Here is a 21031-nt window from a genome sequence, read left to right as displayed (position 1 = left end):
GTAACCTGTTAAAAACTAGCCTCTATTTTGTGTCTCTGCAACTACAAACTCTATTTGAATTACCATAATAATAAAGGGGGAGGGTTAGGGTTAAGGGTTGTTCAGACGAATAAAAGTCTGAGTGCAGTTCAAAACCTTGAAATCGCTTCAGTGAAAGGCTGTAGCAAACAGAAAGGTCTCCAGTGTGGATCCGAAAGAGGTGAGAGTTGGAGCAGACCTGCAGTTTTCAGGGAGTTTGTTCCAGATATGTGGTGCATAATAACTGAACGATGCTTCTTCATGATTAGTTTTGACTGTAGGAACATAAAGCAGATGACTGTGTTCTAGGACGGACAGGAAGCCCGTGTAAAGATCTAAGAACTGGAGTGATGTGATGTACTTTTCTGGTTGTCGCTGCAGCAGTTTGATGGATTTTGTTAAAGAGTCCTGAAAATACCCTGTTTCAGTAGTCGAGTCTGCTGAAGATAAATGCATGGACAAGTTTTTCCAAATCCTGCCGAGACATCAGTCCTTTTATTTTGGATATATTTTTTGAGTAAGTATAAATATAATATAAGATAGAATATAAGTTGGCACACACCATAAATTATTCCAATTTGAGAATAAATATCTTAGGAATGATGCAGCTGCAGCTCCAAATCTCAAGCAAACCATAGCAAAACATCTGAACATTAGCTCTGACAACTTTTATGCTAATGAGGTGAATCACAGCAGAATTAGAGGCTTGAGTACAGGGTGTTCAGGCAGAATCTCCAAATGTGTCATTTTGGAACATTTCAACTATATTTTTCTCCTCTATGTTGCCATCAATACCAAAACATAGCCCAGTTGGGCTCCACTCTGGTTTCTTCTGCTGTCACACTGTTAACTTCAAGCTCCCTTAATCTAATAATGTTATTTTTGATGTTTGAAAGTTACTTCAGAGGACAAGATGATAAATGTCTGTGATCTGCTGCTTCCCCGTGGCTAAAGAAGAGAGGAGGGACATAAAAGAGCTTCAAAGGAAGAGACAGAAACCTCCATGGAGAAGCAAGGAAAAATAATTTTATTTTATCATATTCAAAATGAGGCTTTGATGTCTAATAACTTGTTTTCTTCTACAGTTGCTTAAGGCATTATCGTGAGGCACAGACAACTTTTGAAGAAATGCAAAAGCAAACCTCCCAACAGTAACAAGTGGAATATAAGTGTGCAAGACAGTAGAACAGAGGTCATTCATAAGTTTCACCCAGTATTTATCCTGTAATAAAAGGTAATTTTCTGGACAATAAATACACATTTATAACCACATTAGTCATAGTAATGTGAATAAGCTCAGCAACATTTTACTATGGCTTAAATTAAATGGTTTGATACTATACTTTTAATATTTTGGTTTGTTGTTTGCTGTTACTGTGATTAATCCCACATCCTCTTTATGTTGTCTTTGTGTCATCTTTCACCCTCTACTGTAAATCTAATTTCCCCTCGAGGGACAATAAAGACCTGAACTGAACTGAACTAAATCATTAGTCATATACATATAAATACACGAGCAATATCTGTCTTGAAGATAATGCTACATTTATAATCTTGCAGAACATGTTGGAAGATTTGATGGAAACAAGATATTTATATTTACTGAATGTACCTGCTGCTATGATGACCTATCTATCTATCTATCTATCTATCTATCTATCTATCTATCTATCTATCTATCTATCTGTCTGTGGAGGTGACAGTGGGTGTAGTGACGCTCCCTGCCGGCAGGGGGCGGACTGCAGACTGCGCGAGCTGCCTGCGGGCGGGCGGGGGAGACCGGAACCGGAAGTAACATCGACATCAACAACCTGAGTCACAACAACTCGGGCAAAACTTTCGCTCTCGTTAAAGCTAAAACGCCTTTTAAAGTTATTTCCCTCGCTACAAATGCTGTTTTGACGCCGGGTGTATTATGGAGGAGTTGTTTCCCTGCGCGTCGCGGAAGTGGTTTGCGTTAACGCTCAAGCTCGGTGGCTAATTTAGCCAACTGGAGCAGTTAGCTAAGTTAGCTAAGTTAGCTAACTTTCTGTCAGCTGACTGGAGTGAATTCATTTTGACAGCCGCGGTGAGAGAACAGTTGTGTAATATGCCCAGGTGTTACTCCGAGCGTAGTTTTAACAAGGTTGTGGGTGTAGCTGGATTGTCTGCTAGCTCTCGCTGACACGTCCTGGTCGTGGTTTTATGTGGCGCCGATAGAGCCCCGGTTCGCAATGCTCCTGCAGCTGCTCCCACCTGTCAACTAGCTGGTTCCTCTCCTCCTGTCTCCCCCCGTCTCTCTCCCCACCCCCCCTCCATGGCTCACTGCGGCTCCTCCGCGCCGAACGCCAAGGTACAGACGCCACGTCCGGACAGCATCATGCCATCGTCGGGCAGCGTAGACCAGAGCATGAAGCCGGTGCTCTTCGAGATCTTCGGCGAGATATGGACCGTCCAGTCGCGGCTCGGTCAGGGGGTCTCGGCCTCGGTGTACCGGGTCAGCTCCGGCAGAGCCGCCACCGCCGCTGTGAAAGAGTTCCAGGCCGACACTCAGGGAGGGGACTACGGGTATCACAAGGAGAGGTCCGTGCTGGAGGACATCCAGGGACACAAAAACATCGGTAAGGATTTTTCACTCATTCCAAAAACATTTGGACGTTTGTACGAAACGTAGTGTAGTCACACAGTGCTCCACAGTTTACACACACCTGTTCAAAACATGTATATCATCAGTCTTCAGGTACTATCATTTCTACAGCTCTCATTTTACTGTGATGGATGACAGGAACATTCATGAAGTTTGGTTCAGTAATTCATTTATTGCAGTGATTCTGAGATGTAGTGGGAAGACTGTAAAATGCTTTTTCTGTGAGCTGATATAAATGCTAACATGCAGGCTGGGATGTTTTGTAACAACCGATGTGTTCTCCTCTCAGTGACGCTGTACGGGGTGTTCACCAACCACAGCTGTATGGGTGTCACCACCCGCTGTCTTCTGCTGGAGCTCCTGGATGTGAGCGTGTCGGAGCTGCTGGTGAGAGGCAGCAGTGGTACCCAGGGTGGGAGGTAAGTCAAGTCATGATGTCACTGCTTCTCACACAGTCTGCTCTGTGTGTCTGTTATTCACCCTGTCATCATTGATATAAATGGGGCGGAGAAATTAATAGAAAAAGCTGTCAGTATAATGTAATTCAGTTAGACAGCACCACAAATTAAATGCAACCTCTGGCCGATCATCGTAAAACATCGTAAACTGCATGAAGGGAGGATTTAGTGCAGTCAGACTGTTGTATTAAGGATCATTAGTTTTAGCGAGGTGGTCCTAATGAATTGGCAACACTATATGTCGTGTTGCCAAGAACACAAACTTGCCCAGTAAAGCTGATTCTGAGTCTGATAATGAAAGCTATAGGCTGCATGTAGGAGAGCTTCTTAATGCTATCACATCTTGTGTCAGACCCCAGCAGGGCCACTCCATGTGGCTCGTCCAGCACTGTGCCAGAGACATCCTGGAGGCTCTCAGCTTCCTCCACAGGGAAGGTTACGTCCACGCTGACCTCAAGCCACGCAACATTCTCTGGAGCGCCGATGACGAGTGCTTCAAGCTCATCGACTTCGGCCTCAGCTTCAAAGAGGGGAACCAGGTGAGTGCATCTGGAGATTTGTAGGTCAGTGGAAAAGTAGCATTTTGGATCTAACTCTCTAGTGCCCTCACCTCCTCTAGGATGTCAAGTACATCCAGACAGATGGGTATCGCGCTCCGGAGGCGGAGCTTCAGAACAGCCTCGCTCAGGCCGGCGTGGAGATGGACGTGGACTCAGGCTGCACGTCTGCCGTAGACCTGTGGAGCCTGGGAATCATCCTGTTGGAGATGTTCTCAGGAATCAAACTCAAAGACACCATCCGCTCGCAGGAGTGGAAGGTATGACAGAGCTCTGCTCGTCAGAGATAGCTGATATAAAGTTGACTGAGCAAGATTGAATTCTTTGTAGAAATGGTGAAAAGTAAAACAGATTTGATGACTAAAGGAGTACTAATCGATACAGATAGTGGACATGTGATTTCTGCTGTTAGACAGTATGTGTTTGATTGAATATATCTGTCTTTGTAACAGTAAGCATGACAATTGTCCCTGAATAAACAATGAAATGAACAACACTTGTCTGCTCTCCTCTCCGTTAGGATAACTGTGCTGCCATCGTAGATCACATCTTTGCCAGCAACAGTCTCGTGTGCCCTGCCATTCCCGTCTATCACCTCAGAGACCTTATCAAAAGGTAACTTCTCACACATGAGAAGCGACCGTTACGCTGTGTACTTCACTGTGTACTGACCTGCTTTCCTGTGGAAGTAGAGGACTCTTGTCTGCAGCTAAACGTCAGACTTTTGTTTCTTTGTGTCTGCAGCATGCTTCTCAACGACCCAAAGCAAAGATGCACAGCTGAAACTGCCCTGCTGAGCCCATTCTTCAGTATTCCCTTTGGTATGTGTCAATATTTGAGACTAGCACCAAGATCAACACAACTATCAGTTCGCCATATTCACCTGCGTGTGTGTGTGTGTGTCAGCGCCTCACATTGAAGACCTGGTCCTGCTGCCCTCTCCCGTCCTGCGTCTGCTCAACCTGATCGATGACAGCCATCTGCACAATGATGAAGAGTATGAAGGTACAGCAGCATGTTGTTCATTTTGTGTGACTCAGAGTGGAATGACCTGATTTCCTGTTTTCTTATGAGTGTGTAGAGGTTGAAGTAACCTTTCATTGTTTTCTGCCAGATATACTGGAGGACATGAAGGAAGAGTGCCAGAAGTACGGCTCAGTGGTTTCTCTGCTCATCCCCAAGGAGAACCCCGGGAAAGGACAGGTGAGACTGTTGATCTGTGAACAAGGAAACTTTTAAACGTACAGGGAATAATTAATGTGTTCATTCAATCATTTTCTGTGCAGTATAATTATTTGCAAAGGTTACAGTCAGAAAGTCATGCAACATACGGCCATTAAGTATCTGTTTAGACAAAATGAGCTGTTAAACACAAGCAGTCAACAAAACAGCATTTGAAATGTGGCTGCTAAAGAACAGACTGCCCAAAAACAACCGCAGTCGACGCAGCTGCTCGTCTGAGTTGAGGCACGAGTTCAGCCGTTCACCCACTAATTCATCTTCGTGTCCTTCATGTGTCCACCAGGTGTTTGTGGAGTACGCCAACGCCAGTGACTCCAAAGAGGCTCAGAGGCTGCTGACGGGCCGCACCTTTGATGGGAAGTTTGTCGTGGCCACCTTCTACCCCCTCAGCGCCTATAAAAGAGGGTACCTGTACCAGACTGTGCAGTGAAGTCCCACAGCTCACTTTTCGCCTTCTGCGCTGTTTGCATGCAACAACACTACTGCACAGGGCAAGTTACTACAGCCGACACAGAATCACGAGCGGATGCCCTGCAGGTTGAGTTCAGATGATTCAGTTATTAATGAGTGTAGTTCAAACTTCTGCATGTTATCATGTGGTTTCCTACAGTAGATTCTGTGTTTCACGCAAAGTGTGACTTGAACTCTGCTGTGAGGAGCGACAGCAACTTTATATCTGCTGCCTCCAGTCTGTGCGCGGCTCATATCAGTGCACATCCATGTAGTGCTTTATAAGGTGACCTTGAATCCACCTCACGTAACAACACTAGTTCCTGTTTGAGCTTCTATTTCACTTTTCGTTCATTTATCGAAATCACCACGCTGGAAGAAAAAGATCTTCTCTGACGAGGGTCGCTCGAGCAAAAGCCTTCAACAAATGATCAAAATTAGGAAGTTTGAGAATCTGTGCTCGACATAACTAAATAGTTCTACATATCTGAGGAGTTGCATCTCTTAATACATTATTAGTAAAATTAACTAATCTCATCAGTTGAGTTGGGGATGTGATTAGAAACTTGTAGCAGGATAAAACTGAACTGAGTTTCTTCTGCGGTGAAATGAGTGTCATATCTTGTTACATGAATGATAAGAATTATTGCTACCTATATATGAGAGGAAACAGTGTGGTACAAGGGGACATACAGGTGAACTCTGCTTGGTTTCAGAGAGAAGTGGTTTGGAGTGACCTTACTACTACTCACTTACTCTCTGATACTACCTGAACGAGCCGAGGCGGCAGCTGAATAGTCCTAAAAAAATAATTTCTTGTGTCTTTTCCTCAACTCTTTCCCATGAGCTCGATGGAAAACCTGACGAGTTCACGGAAAGAAGTGAAGAAGAATTCACGAGGATCAAGAATAACACAACCGTACTCCTCAAAATTCAACATGGAAATATTAAAAGGCTTCTAATTTCCTTTCTTAAAGGACGGTCCAGGAGACAAAGGAAGGAAGTGTTGAAACATTTTTTCTTTGATTTTAAACAGCTCTTACATTGGCTGTGTTCGGATACTTCAGTGTCATTTATCTCAGTCAGAAAAAAGACTATTCGACTGCAGCCCGCCGCTCCATGTGCTCACCTGTCCCGTAGCCTTATGATTTAAATATTTGTACTATCAGTTGACTGATGCTCCCATGTATGAGGGCATAGAATGAGTTTTTGTGTTTTGACTGCAACGCTGAGGGGGCACACGAACAAGAAGTAAATATTTTAGTGTACTTGCTGAAAATGATCAAAAATCCGACGTGTGAATACAATCAGAACTGTCCAACACCTTTTAGTCCAGCTGGAAAATGAGTCGGTGAACAAAACAATCGCAGCTGTTCCAACATAGAAAGTTGGATAGAAAATGTCCTCTAACTTTCTAAAGTTGCTCTAATTGACCTTGTAGGCACGGTGTAATATGAGCAGCAGCAGTGTGTGTGTGTGTGTGTGTGCGCGCGCATGTGTAGAGTAACGAATGTAAACAAATGTTTCTTATAGCAAAGGTTGCTGTTGTAGAAAAACTTGCAAAGTCTTCGTATGGGACATTTTCAAATCCTACACGTAGTGACTTAAAAGATTGTAAAGCACTGATGCAAGGTGAAGAGCACCGTGCAGCAGTTACTGCAGTCAACACGCAGATAAAGTGCGATCTCAAACAATCTTTCAACCGCAGTTTGTGCATGAACCAGTGGGTTAATCCCCAAAATGCAGGACTCTTCTGTAAGTTTTAAGAAGTGTTGCAAGTTGCACGACAACGTATTGTGTTTTTCTGAATCAATAATACAACTGAAATTTTACTAATCGAGTCCAGGAAACAGGGAGATAATGTTCAATAGCAGCGACTAAGATTCAGCAGCGTGGAATGTACGTTAGAGATAGTTTTGTGTTGTGCTTTTCTTCTCTTGCTTCCACTTCATGGTAACCATGGAAAAACCAAAAAATCGTACCCATTGAGCCCACTGAAACATCAGACGATTTCTACACAAGTGCCCTATGACATTGAAGCTAGCTAACTAACCAAAATGCTGCTATAACAACAGGTTGTGCTACGCCTGTGCGCATCGACTCCTAATGTAGCCCGAGCCATCGCAGATGCCTTAGAGAGTAACGTCCCTCCTGCCCGGGAACAGGCTACAAGAGAAAATAAGAGTTAGTCTCGTTATGCAAATTGTCGATGTTAGCTACAATAAATGCCAGTGTGCTAATGCTGGAATTAGCTAAAATAAATGCTATTAATTGATTGTAAACTGGTATGCTAATACTCGTGTTTTCTACGCAAATGCTAATGTACGTATTGGCTACATTGATTTATATTAATTGATAGTAATACCAGCATGCTGTTGCTAGTGTTGGCATCAGAAAATGCTGAACAGATGGTTTTAGTGAAAAGTTCAACTACTAAATACTAAAATGCTTAATTAACATAAACTGCTGTTTAGCGTTTAGATAAATTGCTTGGTAACTGAGAGAGTCACACAAGTGGGGAGGAGTCAGTAAAGTCACTGTGTGATGTGCATTATAAAGCCATATTTACCTTCAGTTTGCTAATTTTAGCTAACATCTTGGATCATCCAGGATCAAATCCTCTTTCTTCTCTGATAGCTCGACAGTTGAGGTCGTCTGTTGTGTGAAGAGCCACAAGTTGTTCACTCACGTCTTAGAGCACAAATACAGATCACTGCTCCCTCTACATGTGATTCAACTATGTGTAAGAAGCCAGATAAAATGAGCGAATATCTGAGTCTTCTGCACATATAAATGTTCCTGTCGGAGACCTATTTTTTATTAAAAGATGTCTCCCTCCACTATTAGACAGCATGTTTAAATTCTACAACCGAAAATATATTAAAAAAAAACAAGTTGGAGGAAAAGTTGTCTTGTCCAAAGTTCTACCAAAAAATAAAAACAAACATATTTTTCTATAAACTTTATTTGTACGTGCCTGAAATGTGAATTCCCAAGTGGTTCTCTCGCTTCGAGAGCAACACTGGCCTGAAAATCTTGATTTGAAACTTGAATCGGACTCCAACCACTCGACTACACAGCACTTTCAGGATTTGCAATCTGCGGTACACGTCGTCAGTTTAACTCGTAACCAGTCGCCCTCAAATAACAAAAACCAGGTTTAAAAACTAAAGAACACATTTTCTTCCACATATGTCCACAAGACTTGGTACAGAAAATGAATCTTTGATACTCTTTTACAGCATTTGAAGTTTAATGTTGTCTTTGGTTGTCCTTGATGTATTTTACACTGAAAGAAAACTCCCTTCGTGCTCGATGATGCAAATGATGAGAGCTGCAACTAACTTTTACTTTCATTGTTGTCGATGATTTCCCCAAATTTATTGTTAGAAAACTTGATTTGAAATTTGAAAATATTCAGTTTGCTGTCGTAGAAGAAGAAAGAAACTAGAAAATGACGCGTTTAAGATGCAGGAGTGGGAGAATTTTTACACAAGTAGGAAGGTTGTGCTCTTTTCATGGTGTTGACGTCTGTGCGAGTGTAGACTTGAATAATAAGAGTGTTGTTGCAGTTACATGATGTGTGTGTGTCTAAACAAATGATATTTTCCACTTATGCCGATCTTAAAAATCGATGCTTTACGTCCTCGGACGTGCATTCGACACGTGGCGACACGCACCCAAAGTGAAATCTACCTTCCAGAACTCAGTCCTGCCTGTTTTCCCTTCAGTTGAACAGTAGCTGGCGCCGTCCCACTTCACTTCAACATCACACCTGACAGCCGACATGAAGCACCAACAGGTGATGAAACAAAAAGCACAGAGGCAGAGACGGAACCAAATTTGACTTTTAATAACGGCGACCATCCGCTGACTCCTTTGCTGAAAAGCCACACTGCCGTTGTTGATGATCTGCAACACAATCAGTTTCTGATTGATCCTTTCGTTGGTTTGTTTGTCATCCTGTTGGATGGTGCTGATTCTGGATCTGTTTTTAGCTTTGGGTGTGTGTGCATTAATGTTAGCGTTAGGTTGTCAGTTGTATATTGAGTTTTGCTGTTTGTTTTTACTTTGAGCTGGGCGGAGCAGGTTTTTCTACTGATGGCTGCCTTTATGGATGAATACGACTGACTGATTGATTGATCCGTTTGTTTTTTTTACGACGTTTGCTTGCTGCAGGTGTCAGCCGAGCTTTGGCCCTGAAAGCACGAACAGTCTAAGAAAACAGCCTGCAGCCACAGAGCTGCGAACATCTGCAGTGGAAATTATTTAGCTGTGTTTGAATATTAGACTCATATTTATTGATCTGAATGATACGACATTAATTTGTCAGCTGTCCTGTTTGGAGTTGGTCTTTGAGCTCGAGGATATGCAAAAGAAGCAGTTTTGTTTGTGTTCTTTACTCCCTGATTACCACTTTTATATATTGTTATTATTATTATAACTTTAATGTTGTGGATTTGTTTTAGACTGGTTAGTTTTTAACTCTCTGTGCAGAGGACATGATGATTTTGACGCCTGCATGAAGCAGTGTGCTCACAAAAGTAAAAAAAAAAAAAACTACACAGACTTCACACTGTTTGTGTTTCACCCTGTTAATGTGATATTGATGCACTAGTCAGTTATATCTGGAGTGAGTCTGTGTGCACGTTGTTAATGTTTTTGGCCTGATCTGAGCTGTCCGACCCCTCCGTCTCCTCAGCATCAAACACCTCCATCATATCGACATCGACAATATGCAAACTAAGGCTGCAGCGTCGAGTTGTTGTCGACTTGCTGTACTGATGATGAGCACAAGTTGTCATAGAGATAGAGAGGTGATGGTGTGAAGAAGGTCCAGTGTGCAGGATTTGGTGGCATCTGACTGCTGAAAACTTGAATGTCCCTGTTTTACAGCCACATGGCAGACACAGAATTGGACCTGCGCTCTCTGCAGATATTAAGGGCTCAATTTCTAAGCGATTCATTTGTTCCAGGTCTATGAAAATATACTATTCTGCCGATAGATCTCCCCAAAATCTGTGATGACCAAACTTTTCATTGTATTTATTTATTTTCCTGTTGGAAACATCTGGAGGGCCAAAGTGAACCTCGTGCTGGGCCATTGGTTGCCTGCGGGCCCCTCGTTGGGCCGCCCTGCCCTAAATCCTGCAAACTGGACCTTTTTTTTAAGAGCTCTGTCACACTTGTCGGGGGATCTTGAGCTGAAAACTATTTTCTTCCAGTTATGACATTAGAGTCGGGTTGTGACGAAACCGATGGCTCTGATGCTGCCGAACATGCCGGACTGGGTGTCAGCGAGTGGTGAGCTGAGATCTGATACCAGTTGGTTTATCAGCCTGAAACCGGGCCCTGCTACTTCCCAGAGGCTTCCCAGTTCACCAGTACAGTAACCAGTACAGTCCACCATGTACACACACAGGGCAAGCAGTTGTTTTCATGGTTGATTGTGAAACTAGATGATAACAGAACTTCCTCTGGTCGTGTTGTTCACGTTCTTCAGAGGTTCTAACACTTTGTGTCCGAGCTTTAGCGGCCAGTACGTAAGTTCAGGTACCAGAATTGATAAAGGATGTTATCCAAACATTTCTAGTTGTGTGTTGAGTGTGTCGGTCTCTGTCCTGTTAGGATTCAGTGAGTTTGCATTCACTGTTCTCGCTCTGTTATCCTTCGTGCTTGGCTCCATTTTCTTCCCGTCTGTCTTTACATCCGACTGTGTGGTTCTGGCCCAAACATCGGTTTTTAGAAGACGCCCTCAGGCAAGATTTGTGCTCGTCTTCCCATCCGAACACTGAAGGGAAATCTGTGCTGGCAGGAAAAAATCCGGACAGGCTTCTGCGAATACAGCAAAATGTTTGTTTCTCTCTTTCATTCGTTACAGGATTACTGGGTGTTTAAGTCTTAACATTTCTGACTCTCACTGCCATTTCGGGTCCGCTGATCCGCTTGAAATCTGTTTATCTTCCATTTTTTTTCCATCACCTGAGGCGACTCCTTCCTTCCTTTTGTCGTTCGCTGCTCAGAGTGGCTCCTTCGTGCACTGACAGAGATTCAGGGGTTATGAAACGTGACCTCTGACTACGATAAGCTCTCAGTAGAGGTGTGTGTTTGTGTGTGTGCTCACGTAGAGGAGGAAGTTGCAGGAACACGTCATTATCATATTTGGTGGAAGCGTCTACCTGTGTGTGTGTGTGCTGTATCTGTGTGAGACAGATGTTCCGCTGTGTGTCGGACTGCTTCCCACCATCAGTGTGTGTGTGTGTTGTGTTATAGACGAGGCGCTGTGTGTCTGTTTGCTTGTAATCTCTAATCATTTGAAATCGCAGGCGGTGTGAGCAACAAGTCAGAGCGAAGATGCAGCCTGATATTAATGCTGTGACGTCTCCAGTATCCATTCCTGTTAACAAAGCACACGTTACGAGGCGAATGTCGAAATAATTCACAGCACAAAAGTTACAAAAGTAAAAGTTTGACGCAGTCGAGAAAAAGGATCAAATACAACTAAAAATCAATCGGCTGCTCAGCGTGGCGACGGAAAAACTTTAATAAAGAGTGTTGAGAGGACGTTGTGATGAATTAGTCGACTAAAGGTGAATAAAAACTATAATTGTACCTTTTTAAATGCAAATCTGATGGTTCGTATCAAACAAAATGTTGAAAAATGTGAATAACCGACTTCATTGTTCTTTCCAATTCTGATTTAAAGGGACAGTTCACCCAGTAAAATCAAGAATACATACTTTTCCTCTCATGCGTTTTTGATTTTTGGGTTGAACTGTCCCTTTAAAAGCTGCAATAATAGATTTATTTTTGTGAGCAGTGATCCAAAATAGACTGAAAGGAAGAAAAAGCAGAGTTAAGTGATACATCTCTGTAGGTTTGACACTTTGACACATTATTTCTGTAAAGAATATTGATTAGTGCACCTTTTTTAGACGCCATGAGACCCAACCCGACCTTGTTTCTGTCGTCCAGTCGGGTTTGTAGAATAAATGTTCGGCTTCTCAAACTCTGAAGGAGAAGAATAACAAACCAAAACCATGCAATCAGAGTCTGAACTGATCAAAAATATCAAGATGTCAGTATTATATTTTTTTAAAGACAATCCTAAAAACAAATTTTTGCTTTTTCTTGGTTGAGTTCTTCCTTTTAGTTTTATTTGAACCAGCTGAAGCATTTTTTGGTTAAAGTCAGATGATATGTGGGATATTTGAAGAAGTGTGATGATTAATTCGGCCAAATAAATACAAATTGATTTTAATTTCTGCTTCTCTGGTTTTTTTTTGTGTTTTTTTTTTTAATCCATCCATCCTGAGCAGCTCTGCTTCAGGAGAATGTCCCACAGGTCAAACTGGACTGACAGCTGAAGTGTTTGTTACTGTTTTGTTTCTATTTAAAGGAAGCGCGATGTGAGGAGGTCACTGTGTACAAGACACACACACACAAACATGTATGAACCCGTGTGAGCTGGTCCATGTTTAACAGCCTTCCAGCTGAGAGTGAATCATGGCGCTCATGCTGTTGTGTTTTGAGTATCTCATGATAATAAAATGATGCTTGACTTGGACTCGTGTTTTGGTTGGTTAATTGACTGATGGGCGTTCAGGACCGTAGACGTCTCTGAATCATGTTGACTGTGATGTTTGGATATTTAAAAAATGGTTTAATCCAAAATCTAACAGTGAAATGACCCGTAAAATGAGTTCTTGTGCACTTTTTAAAAACCTTCATGCCAGAATTCACTCTGACTGATAACGTTGAGTGTGGCGCCTCCATGTGGCTGCTGTCGAAGCTACACCCAGCAGATCTCTGCACGCTTCTGTCCATTGATGATAACCACCGTCTGTACTCAAAGATGTCTTTTTTTTCTTTTACCTGAGAATGTTGTGATCTTTTTAATTGCAGGGTCAGATGTGTGGTACCTACAACACCACCACTAAACTAAACATGAACTCCTTAATCAATCGAATTCAGGGCCGTAGCCAGAGTTGATGAACAAAAAAAAACCCCAAAAGAAGTATTTAAGTACTTTTTGTGTTGGGTTGTGTCTTCTTTAAATGTTACCTTTAAATATGACTTGTTCAGCTGCTGTTTGGACATTTACAACACAAACATCTGGATGATTGTACTTTCTAGACGAGACCACAAAAGCTAATGAGAAAGACGTTGCGTAGTAGCTGATAAGCTATGGTGCAGCTTGTAGCCCATGAAGCTAACGTTAGCTAGCACACTGACGGTTAAAATCTCACCTCCAGTCACATTTTCTCATCCGGACTCTTCTGCATTTGTAATGTTTCTACTGCAGGTTGTTGGTGCCACGGCCTCCGATTTGTTTACATCTGCTTCCCCACGAGATCACGTGACGTAGTGCATCACCCCTTCTGGCACAAAAATCTTCGTAACATCTTGTAGTGTGTCATCATTTTCCAAACTCCTTCAGTTTGAGACCAGAACCGGAGGATTTCGTGGCATCTAGCAGCATGCAACGAACAAAATACCCTTCACCTGAACACATGAAAGACCGTATTATAGAGCCGGTGTTTGTCCGATCTGTTTGTTGTGCTTTGTGGAAAAGGACCCAAAAAAAATTTTTAAGGAAACAAAAACATGATTCCTCATTTCAGGTGATTTGAAATTGGAGCTGCAGCTCAGCCACAACACCAGTGACAAATCAATGACGGGGAAGTGTTTCATTTATAAATCCACAGGCTGCCTGAGGACCATCACAGCTTGTAATTACATGGGCGAGGACCCTTGAAAATAACCACTCACTCTCTGATTGGTAATGACAACGATGTGATGAAGGGAGCAGATGATTTGAACATGTGTGCTGTGAAGAGGTTTTATTCAAAACGAAAACGAGTCGGTCGACAATTTAAAATTAATTGCGTCCTTTCTTCTTGTAAGTGCTGATTTTCTTCCTCTGATCAGGACTTCATGGAGCGATGAAAGCAGATGGCGAGCTCTCGGCCGGGCGCTCCTGTAATGACATAATTAGCGTGATTTAGATTAACGACCGAAGCACAAACGAGTCACGGTAAGTAACCGCTAACATACATTGCTGTGATGTAAATTAGATGAACTCAGACTCACTTCGGTGAATCCGGGCATGTCCTGTACGATCACCACCTCGTCGCTCTCCTGCCGTCTCCTCCTCATCCTCAAGATGACCAGCATGCTGGCCACCAGCATGGCCGCCGCCACGGACCCCGCCACAGCTGTGATCACTGCGGGGTTATTAGCAGCTTCCTGCGGAGCACTTTGTACGGCGGCCTTCATTAAGCCCTCGTCGGCGCGGGCAGCAGATTGGGGAAGAGGCTGAGGTACCAGCAGGTTAGAAATATCTGGAGACAAGCACACAGCGACCACGATGTTTCATAAACAGGATGATCTCAGATTATTGTTGTGTGTGACGTCCTGAACGACTCCACACCTTCCAGACTGAAGAGGAAGAAGGCGTCGTCTCCTTTGATGTAGTTCCTGCTCTTCAGCCTGCTGTGGGTGATGAAGACGCTCGTTCCTGTGCCGGGGCCTCGGTAGTAAGTGCTGCCGTCGGACTCGGTCACTTTAGAGCCCACCTTGCTGGGATTGTCCCAGTAGAACTCAGTACCTGGAAGAAAAACCAAACAGATGAACGACGTCTCACTGATATAAACAGCAGAACGAGTGGACAGTGGAGCTTAAACTCCAAACTCACCATCAGACGACATCTTGTCAGGTTCAGTGGTGACCATCCGGTGCATGTTCATCTGCTGTCTGACGTCAGACTTCTGATCCATCAGGGCCATCGTCGCCATCTGCCACGGACACGGCCATTTGAGTTGGTGGTCGTTGGGGCCTGAGGTCAGGTGGAAGTAGGTGGCCACGTACCCGGGGCGGTCGCTTCTTCCATTTAGGTACACGCCTACCTACAGATCACACAGCGGGGTGAGGTACCTGTTACTTTTTCAGTCACAGCAGCTAACTTAAAGGTCCAGTGTGCAGGATTAAGGGCAGATAAACTCTTCGCCCACTGATTCAGCACCAGTCTTTTGAGAAGGCAGTTGGACAAACCAGTGAGACATATTTCAGACTATTGGTGCTTCAGATTAATGGACACTCAGCCCCCATTCATGGAGCTACATGAGCTCAGTTTGTTAGCTACCACCAGCTAATAAAATCTTCCAGCTGCAATAATAGTTTTAGCCACCAAAATCAACAGTTGCAGACTAGAAATGAAAAGCATGCTTGTATGCGGGTGTATTTGTATTATTCGTATGAAGGCCTCTACCTGGAAGGAGTAACCTGCCGGTGACAGGAAGCGAGGGCTGTAGGTTTTCCTCCCCACAGGTGTGGTGGCCATCAGGCCGGTGATGTTGCGGATGTGCCAGATGTGCTGCGGACACTTCATGGACGACACGTTGATGTCGTCCAGGGAGAAACCTCCGGTGGATGGACTCTTTCCCCTCACGGCCTCAAACACCACGCGGGCCTTCTTCGTCACATCCAGATTGACGTTGTGCAGTTCCCAGGAGCCCGTGACGTCTCCTGTAACGTCAACAGAGAATAGACATCAATCACTTATTTATAAGTAGCTTTGACGTCCTGAGGAAATGGGTCCAACCAGAAGGTCAGAAACAGAATGTTACATTTAATCCGCTACCTGAAATACTCTTGACGAGTGTCAGTTTCCCGTCAGAATCTCGCACCAAAATGTTGAGAACATCATCGACTGCTCCGCTGTTATAGAGGAAGAACTGCAGACACTGGGCTCCGGGTTTGGGGTAAAGCCAGCGACTCTCCAGGAACGCCTGGTCACCGGGCGCAGCCGAGGCTGAGCTGAAGTGCATGAAGAAGCCTTTACCTGGTGGACACAACAGCGGTTAACATCTGTGCTGCTGTTAGCGAGGTTCAGAATACGTCAGCTAGGTGAACTTGATGTTTCATAAAAGGCGAAGAGAGATTTTTGAGGTTCTTCGATTTTATCAGCCAGCGCAGCGGTGGATAACTTTTTAGCTGATTTATCTCAGCAATAAAATAAACCCTTGTTCAATTCTGTCTAATAAATCACTAATCATCTTGAGAGCTCAACAGTAATTTTACTGCCAGCCTGTACTTTGTACAGATTATGTCACCACAGGCGTCTTTGTTTTTATCTCGACTGAACACCGAGGTCAGTCATTAACTTTTAATTTTGAATAGCAGCTAGCTTGACAGTCACTCTGGAGGACATGGAATCAGATACAAGATGTAAGATAATGATGTTTACTTATGTATCTGTAGCTAAACTAGAATCTCCAAGTACAAGATTACTTCATTTGAGTTCTAATATGATGATATTTAGATATAAACGTCTTACACGAAGTTTAGCACCATCGCATGTGTTTGTGATGGTGGACTGGTACCTTTGCATTGTCCCATGTTGGAGAAGTCGGTCTGAGGTCCTTCGCTCACAGAACTCAGCTGTTCCCACTTCCTGTTGCCGGGACCCTGAATCATCCCGCAGATGTTCTCCTGCTCGAAGTTACAGCTCTCCACGAAGGTAGAAGACTTGGCTGCGGAGAGAAGACACGACTGAACGGTCACGTAATTATATTTGTCTGACTGGAGCTTTCTTTAACAATCCTGTACAGTGACACTTCAACAGCAATATTTTACAGTTTCAAACATAAACTTTATATCCAAAGATTAATTCAGTAAATATAAATAAGACAGGATCTTTGTCAGCATTATGTTCTGTAAAATATACATTCATATATTCACATTTTCCAAGCGAAAGACTTTTGCACTTCATCCAACAGATTAAGAGTGATTAAAAGTTTAAAAAGTCCTCCTTCTAACCAGAAAGTTGACGTTTTTTCTAATATTCTGACACATTTCTGTGTAATTTCTATTAAAAACCTGAAGCTATAAACATCAATCTGAGGTGGAATCAACTGCAATAGATACGATGAATCTTCATCTTGAATAGTTCAACTCTACTCATGAGTCAAAGTGTTGATTGGGGCCATCTGATCAGAAGTCAGTCTCAATTATTATTCAGTATAAAACTTCTTATGTAAGAGTTTTGATTCAGAACAGAGACGTGGAAAAGAGCTGGGACACTTCAAGGCCTTGTGGCTGCCTGACATGTTACAACAGGCTAATAATTAAAGATTATATCATTATATGATATTGATAACCAATATGTATTAGTATCAGTCTATGCCAGAAAAACTCTGACCCTTCCTGTAACTCTGCTCGTTTATTACAGGTCAGAAATCGTTCCTGATTTATTACAATTTAGTTTATAATGCAGTATTTTCTGGCAACCATGCAGTGTTGTTACTGATGGGAACTTGAGGCCTGCAGGAGACGGGACGCACAACCAGGAAGGTAACCCGTCTCACTTATTGTCTGATGGTCGGGTTGAGATTGACTCACTGCAGTTGTAGAGACGGTTGAGCTTTGTTAGGTCGCTCTCACTGAAGCCCATCCGCTGACCAATCACATCCATGAACTGGGGGATCTTGGTGACGATGGTGGGCTCGGAGCCGATGTTGAAGGCCGTCTTGCTGTAGTGCATCACCGAGCCGTAGTCGTAGGGAACGCCCAGAGCGCTGGACGTTTTGTCATCGTATGTCCTGAAGTTGTGCTCTTTACCTGAGGAAGACAGGAAACATTCAGGAAACTTTCAGCACTTGGGATGCAGTGTCAGGATTTGCAAGCAGCTCACTGGGCGCTACAAGTCAGTGTTACCTTGTTCAATTTGATCCCATATGATGTTGACGTAGTCGTCGCGGTCAGCGCGGGACTGCTCGTGCCAGAAGCCCAAAGCGTGCAGGAACTCGTGCTCAACAGTTCCCAGACGATCGCAGTTATTACCGATGGACAGCCGCTGACTCCCCACATGCTGGTTACCTACAGAGGAGAAGCATCTGCAGGGAGGGGAAACAAGACACACTTATTTATAAGATAGTCTTATATTCCCAGTAGTTAAGATCAACTGTATAGTCAACATTTACTCTCTTCAGCTCAGTTTGGGCTCAGTGATCCCCACAGAGAAATGTCTGGCTGATACATCCTCAACTTCTGCCTTTTGGTCAGTTTTTTTAGAGCTTCCTCATCAAAACCTGCAGCCGTCTGTGGCTGAGACGTCTGACCCTCAACTCTCTGTAATTCACAGAGTTTCCTGAACGCTATGTAGCCTGCTGTAGCTACGAGTTAGCTCTGTGAGAGGACTTGTTCGCACACCGCCACTTTGACGGAGGAAACTAAACTGGATGATGACCAAGCAAAAGTCAAGAGACACCACTTGTTGTTGCTACGTGATCTGTCTTGCGTTGTTTGCTTGATCTTTGGCTGTGTTAGAAAAGTTTAAGCCCATTTTATAGTCTGTTTGTCTGACATGGCAAGAAAAACAAAAACCCTGAACATACACGTTTACGTCAAGACATCAAACTGTTGTGACGAGTTCTGTCTGCAGCTGTAGCACATAACGCTGCATTACATCTGACAAACTGTTACCGACACCTTGGGTTTGTTTTTACGACAGTTGTGTTGTGTGACTCTGAGAAAACATGTAATAAGCACCTGACATAGTTTCGTCTGTGTCCAGTTTAAAGCTTTAAACCTGGGCTCACCCGCTGCCTTTGAACACAGAGATGTAGTTGGCCTCGCCGTTCCACGGCGTGAAGTCGATGCAGGTCTTCAGTCTGTACTGGTCGAAGGCCTTCAGGATCACTCCCTTTGCATTCATGTCTACAAAATGTGAGACATGAATAACCCTGTGCATGATGTGAATATGAGTTTCTGTATCACGGTGTCTTACCCAGGTTGTCCTCCAGGTAGTAAGGGATGGTTGTGGGCCAGCGATACTTCTCTCCTATGATGGAGTTTCTGCTGGATGTCTGACGGGAACAAAGAAAATCACAGGAATATAATTACAGATGGATGTAAAACCTAAGACCTGATAAATTATTATCTCTGAGTGCTGAAATGACCTCCTGTTTATTACATCTGTACATGTAATTTTCATGAGTTAAAACACTTTGGTGAGCAGAGGTCGTTGTTATATCTTTACTATGCATTTACATTTTTGTAGAACAGTTTTTGTTCAACCTAATCTGCGTAGATAATTTCTCACTGTTTGACATCTTTCAGTAGTATGGTCGGGTGAGTAAGGAAGCACAAATATAACAATATATTTGTTGCATCGACAAAATGTAGACACAAATAACACGTCTGAATCTTCAGATTAGCTGCAGCTTTCAGTCTCTGGAGAGTTCGGTGTCTGTGCACAGAAACTTACTTCGTCCTGTTCAATATCTCCCTCCAGCAGGTCCAGACCAGCCGCTGCAAAACCAAATTATATTCACTGATATCAAAAATCCTCAGAGACGAAATCTTAAACAACAAAGCAACATAAATTATGAGCCCACAAACCTTCATTGATGTTGAAGATGTCCCAGTCAACGCCTCTGTCAACGTCCGTTTCTGCAGATGTAGATTCAATCATTTGTAATGAGATTACAGAAAAAAAATAAAATAATCTTACTAATGTAATTATTGTGACAGATTATGAGTGCTTGTTAAAAGTTTACAGACGCTTTTGATCAATTAAAAACACATTTAGTTAAACTCATTTACCTTTTATGTCACATTTAAACCTTTACTAAGCTTTAGCTCAAACTTTATCATAATAAATTAGCAGTTAATTACACAATTATTAACGTTACCTGTGTTTTTTTGTAGCTAATGAATCTAAAGTGAGAACAAGGCCTGTTAAGATGAATTAATCCTTTATTATTCACTTAATACTTAGAAATATTTGACAATGTCTCATAATCTGACAATAAATGTGATGTTTTTAACACATGACTTACTATTGTCTCATAAGAGATATAAAAGGCCTTATTACCTATTAATTAACATTTAATGAAGGACCTTCATATAAAGCATTACCTTTATTTATTCCTACATTTAGAGTTTGACTCAGGTTTGAGATTTGAAGTGAGTATTCCCAAGTTCCGAGTTGTTTTGAATGGAAGGCCTTTAGTCAAAAGCTTCAGCACATTTAGCGCGATGCAAACTCTGAAATACAAAACATCTGAATCGTGCATTTGATGCCCAAAGATCAAGTCAAAGTTGAAGCGGAGGTATTTAAATCCGTGCACAAGTTCTATGCAGACTCACCTGTGTCACCTGTCAGCTTGGCTGCAGCCTAGTTAACACAGTGAAAAGCACATTAATCAAACAATTAGAACAAATTATTTAAAAATGATTCACTGAAGACTGAAATAAGTCTCACCAGGCTCAGGCCCAACAACACAACGATACACCTGAGCTCCATGACTCCCGTCTGCCGTGTGAAGAGACGTCGTCGCTCTGTTTTTGTTGCAGGACGGCGCTGCAGGACACGCAACATTCACATGATCTTGTCTTTTTTATGACCCCGGTTGAGAGAGATTACACGGCCGTCAAATTAATAATTAATTTAGTATTGATTAGATTATCTGAGTATTGTAGCCACGCTAGTAAACACACTGGTGCAGGTGAACACATTGTCATGACCACGTTCAGGACGTTCGGGTCTGTAGCCACTACTGACGACACTGAGGTCACATCCCAACCACTTTCTCTGGACATTACAGAGGTTTTATCTGCCTGGAGACAGAGAACAGATATCATTTTAAAAATTAAAGGGTTACTTCACCAGTTTT

General features: G+C 42.9%; 2 protein-coding genes across 2 annotated transcripts; one reads left to right on the top strand and one right to left on the bottom strand.

The window, feature by feature from the left end:
- Positions 1-1800: 1800 nt before the first annotated feature.
- uhmk1 (U2AF homology motif (UHM) kinase 1) lies at positions 1801-12612 on the top strand. The gene is made up of 9 exons (XM_037113860.1): positions 1801-2618; positions 2934-3063; positions 3455-3641; positions 3722-3919; positions 4180-4274; positions 4404-4480; positions 4566-4664; positions 4774-4862; positions 5185-12612. Exons 1-9 carry the CDS (start codon positions 2315-2317, stop codon positions 5329-5331), a joined length of 1326 nt encoding a protein of 441 aa, XP_036969755.1. The 5' UTR covers positions 1801-2314; the 3' UTR covers positions 5332-12612.
- A 1552-nt stretch (positions 12613-14164) lies between these two features.
- Positions 14165-20736, bottom strand: LOC119028193 (meprin A subunit beta-like). The gene is made up of 15 exons (XM_037113859.1): positions 20620-20736; positions 20505-20532; positions 19755-19805; positions 19621-19664; positions 19141-19219; positions 18953-19070; positions 18069-18247; positions 17754-17972; positions 16736-16885; positions 15994-16194; positions 15622-15878; positions 15049-15259; positions 14785-14961; positions 14445-14695; positions 14165-14331 (listed from the first exon to the last, which is right to left on the bottom strand). Exons 1-15 carry the CDS (start codon positions 20734-20736, stop codon positions 14287-14289), a joined length of 2127 nt encoding a protein of 708 aa, XP_036969754.1. The 3' UTR covers positions 14165-14286.
- Between the last annotated feature and the right edge of the window lie 295 nt (positions 20737-21031).

This window comes from Acanthopagrus latus, chromosome 11, assembly GCF_904848185.1.
Source record: "Acanthopagrus latus isolate v.2019 chromosome 11, fAcaLat1.1, whole genome shotgun sequence".
Classification (NCBI taxonomy): Eukaryota; Metazoa; Chordata; class Actinopteri; order Spariformes; family Sparidae; genus Acanthopagrus; species Acanthopagrus latus.
This window is presented reverse-complemented; position numbering and strand designations above follow the sequence as displayed.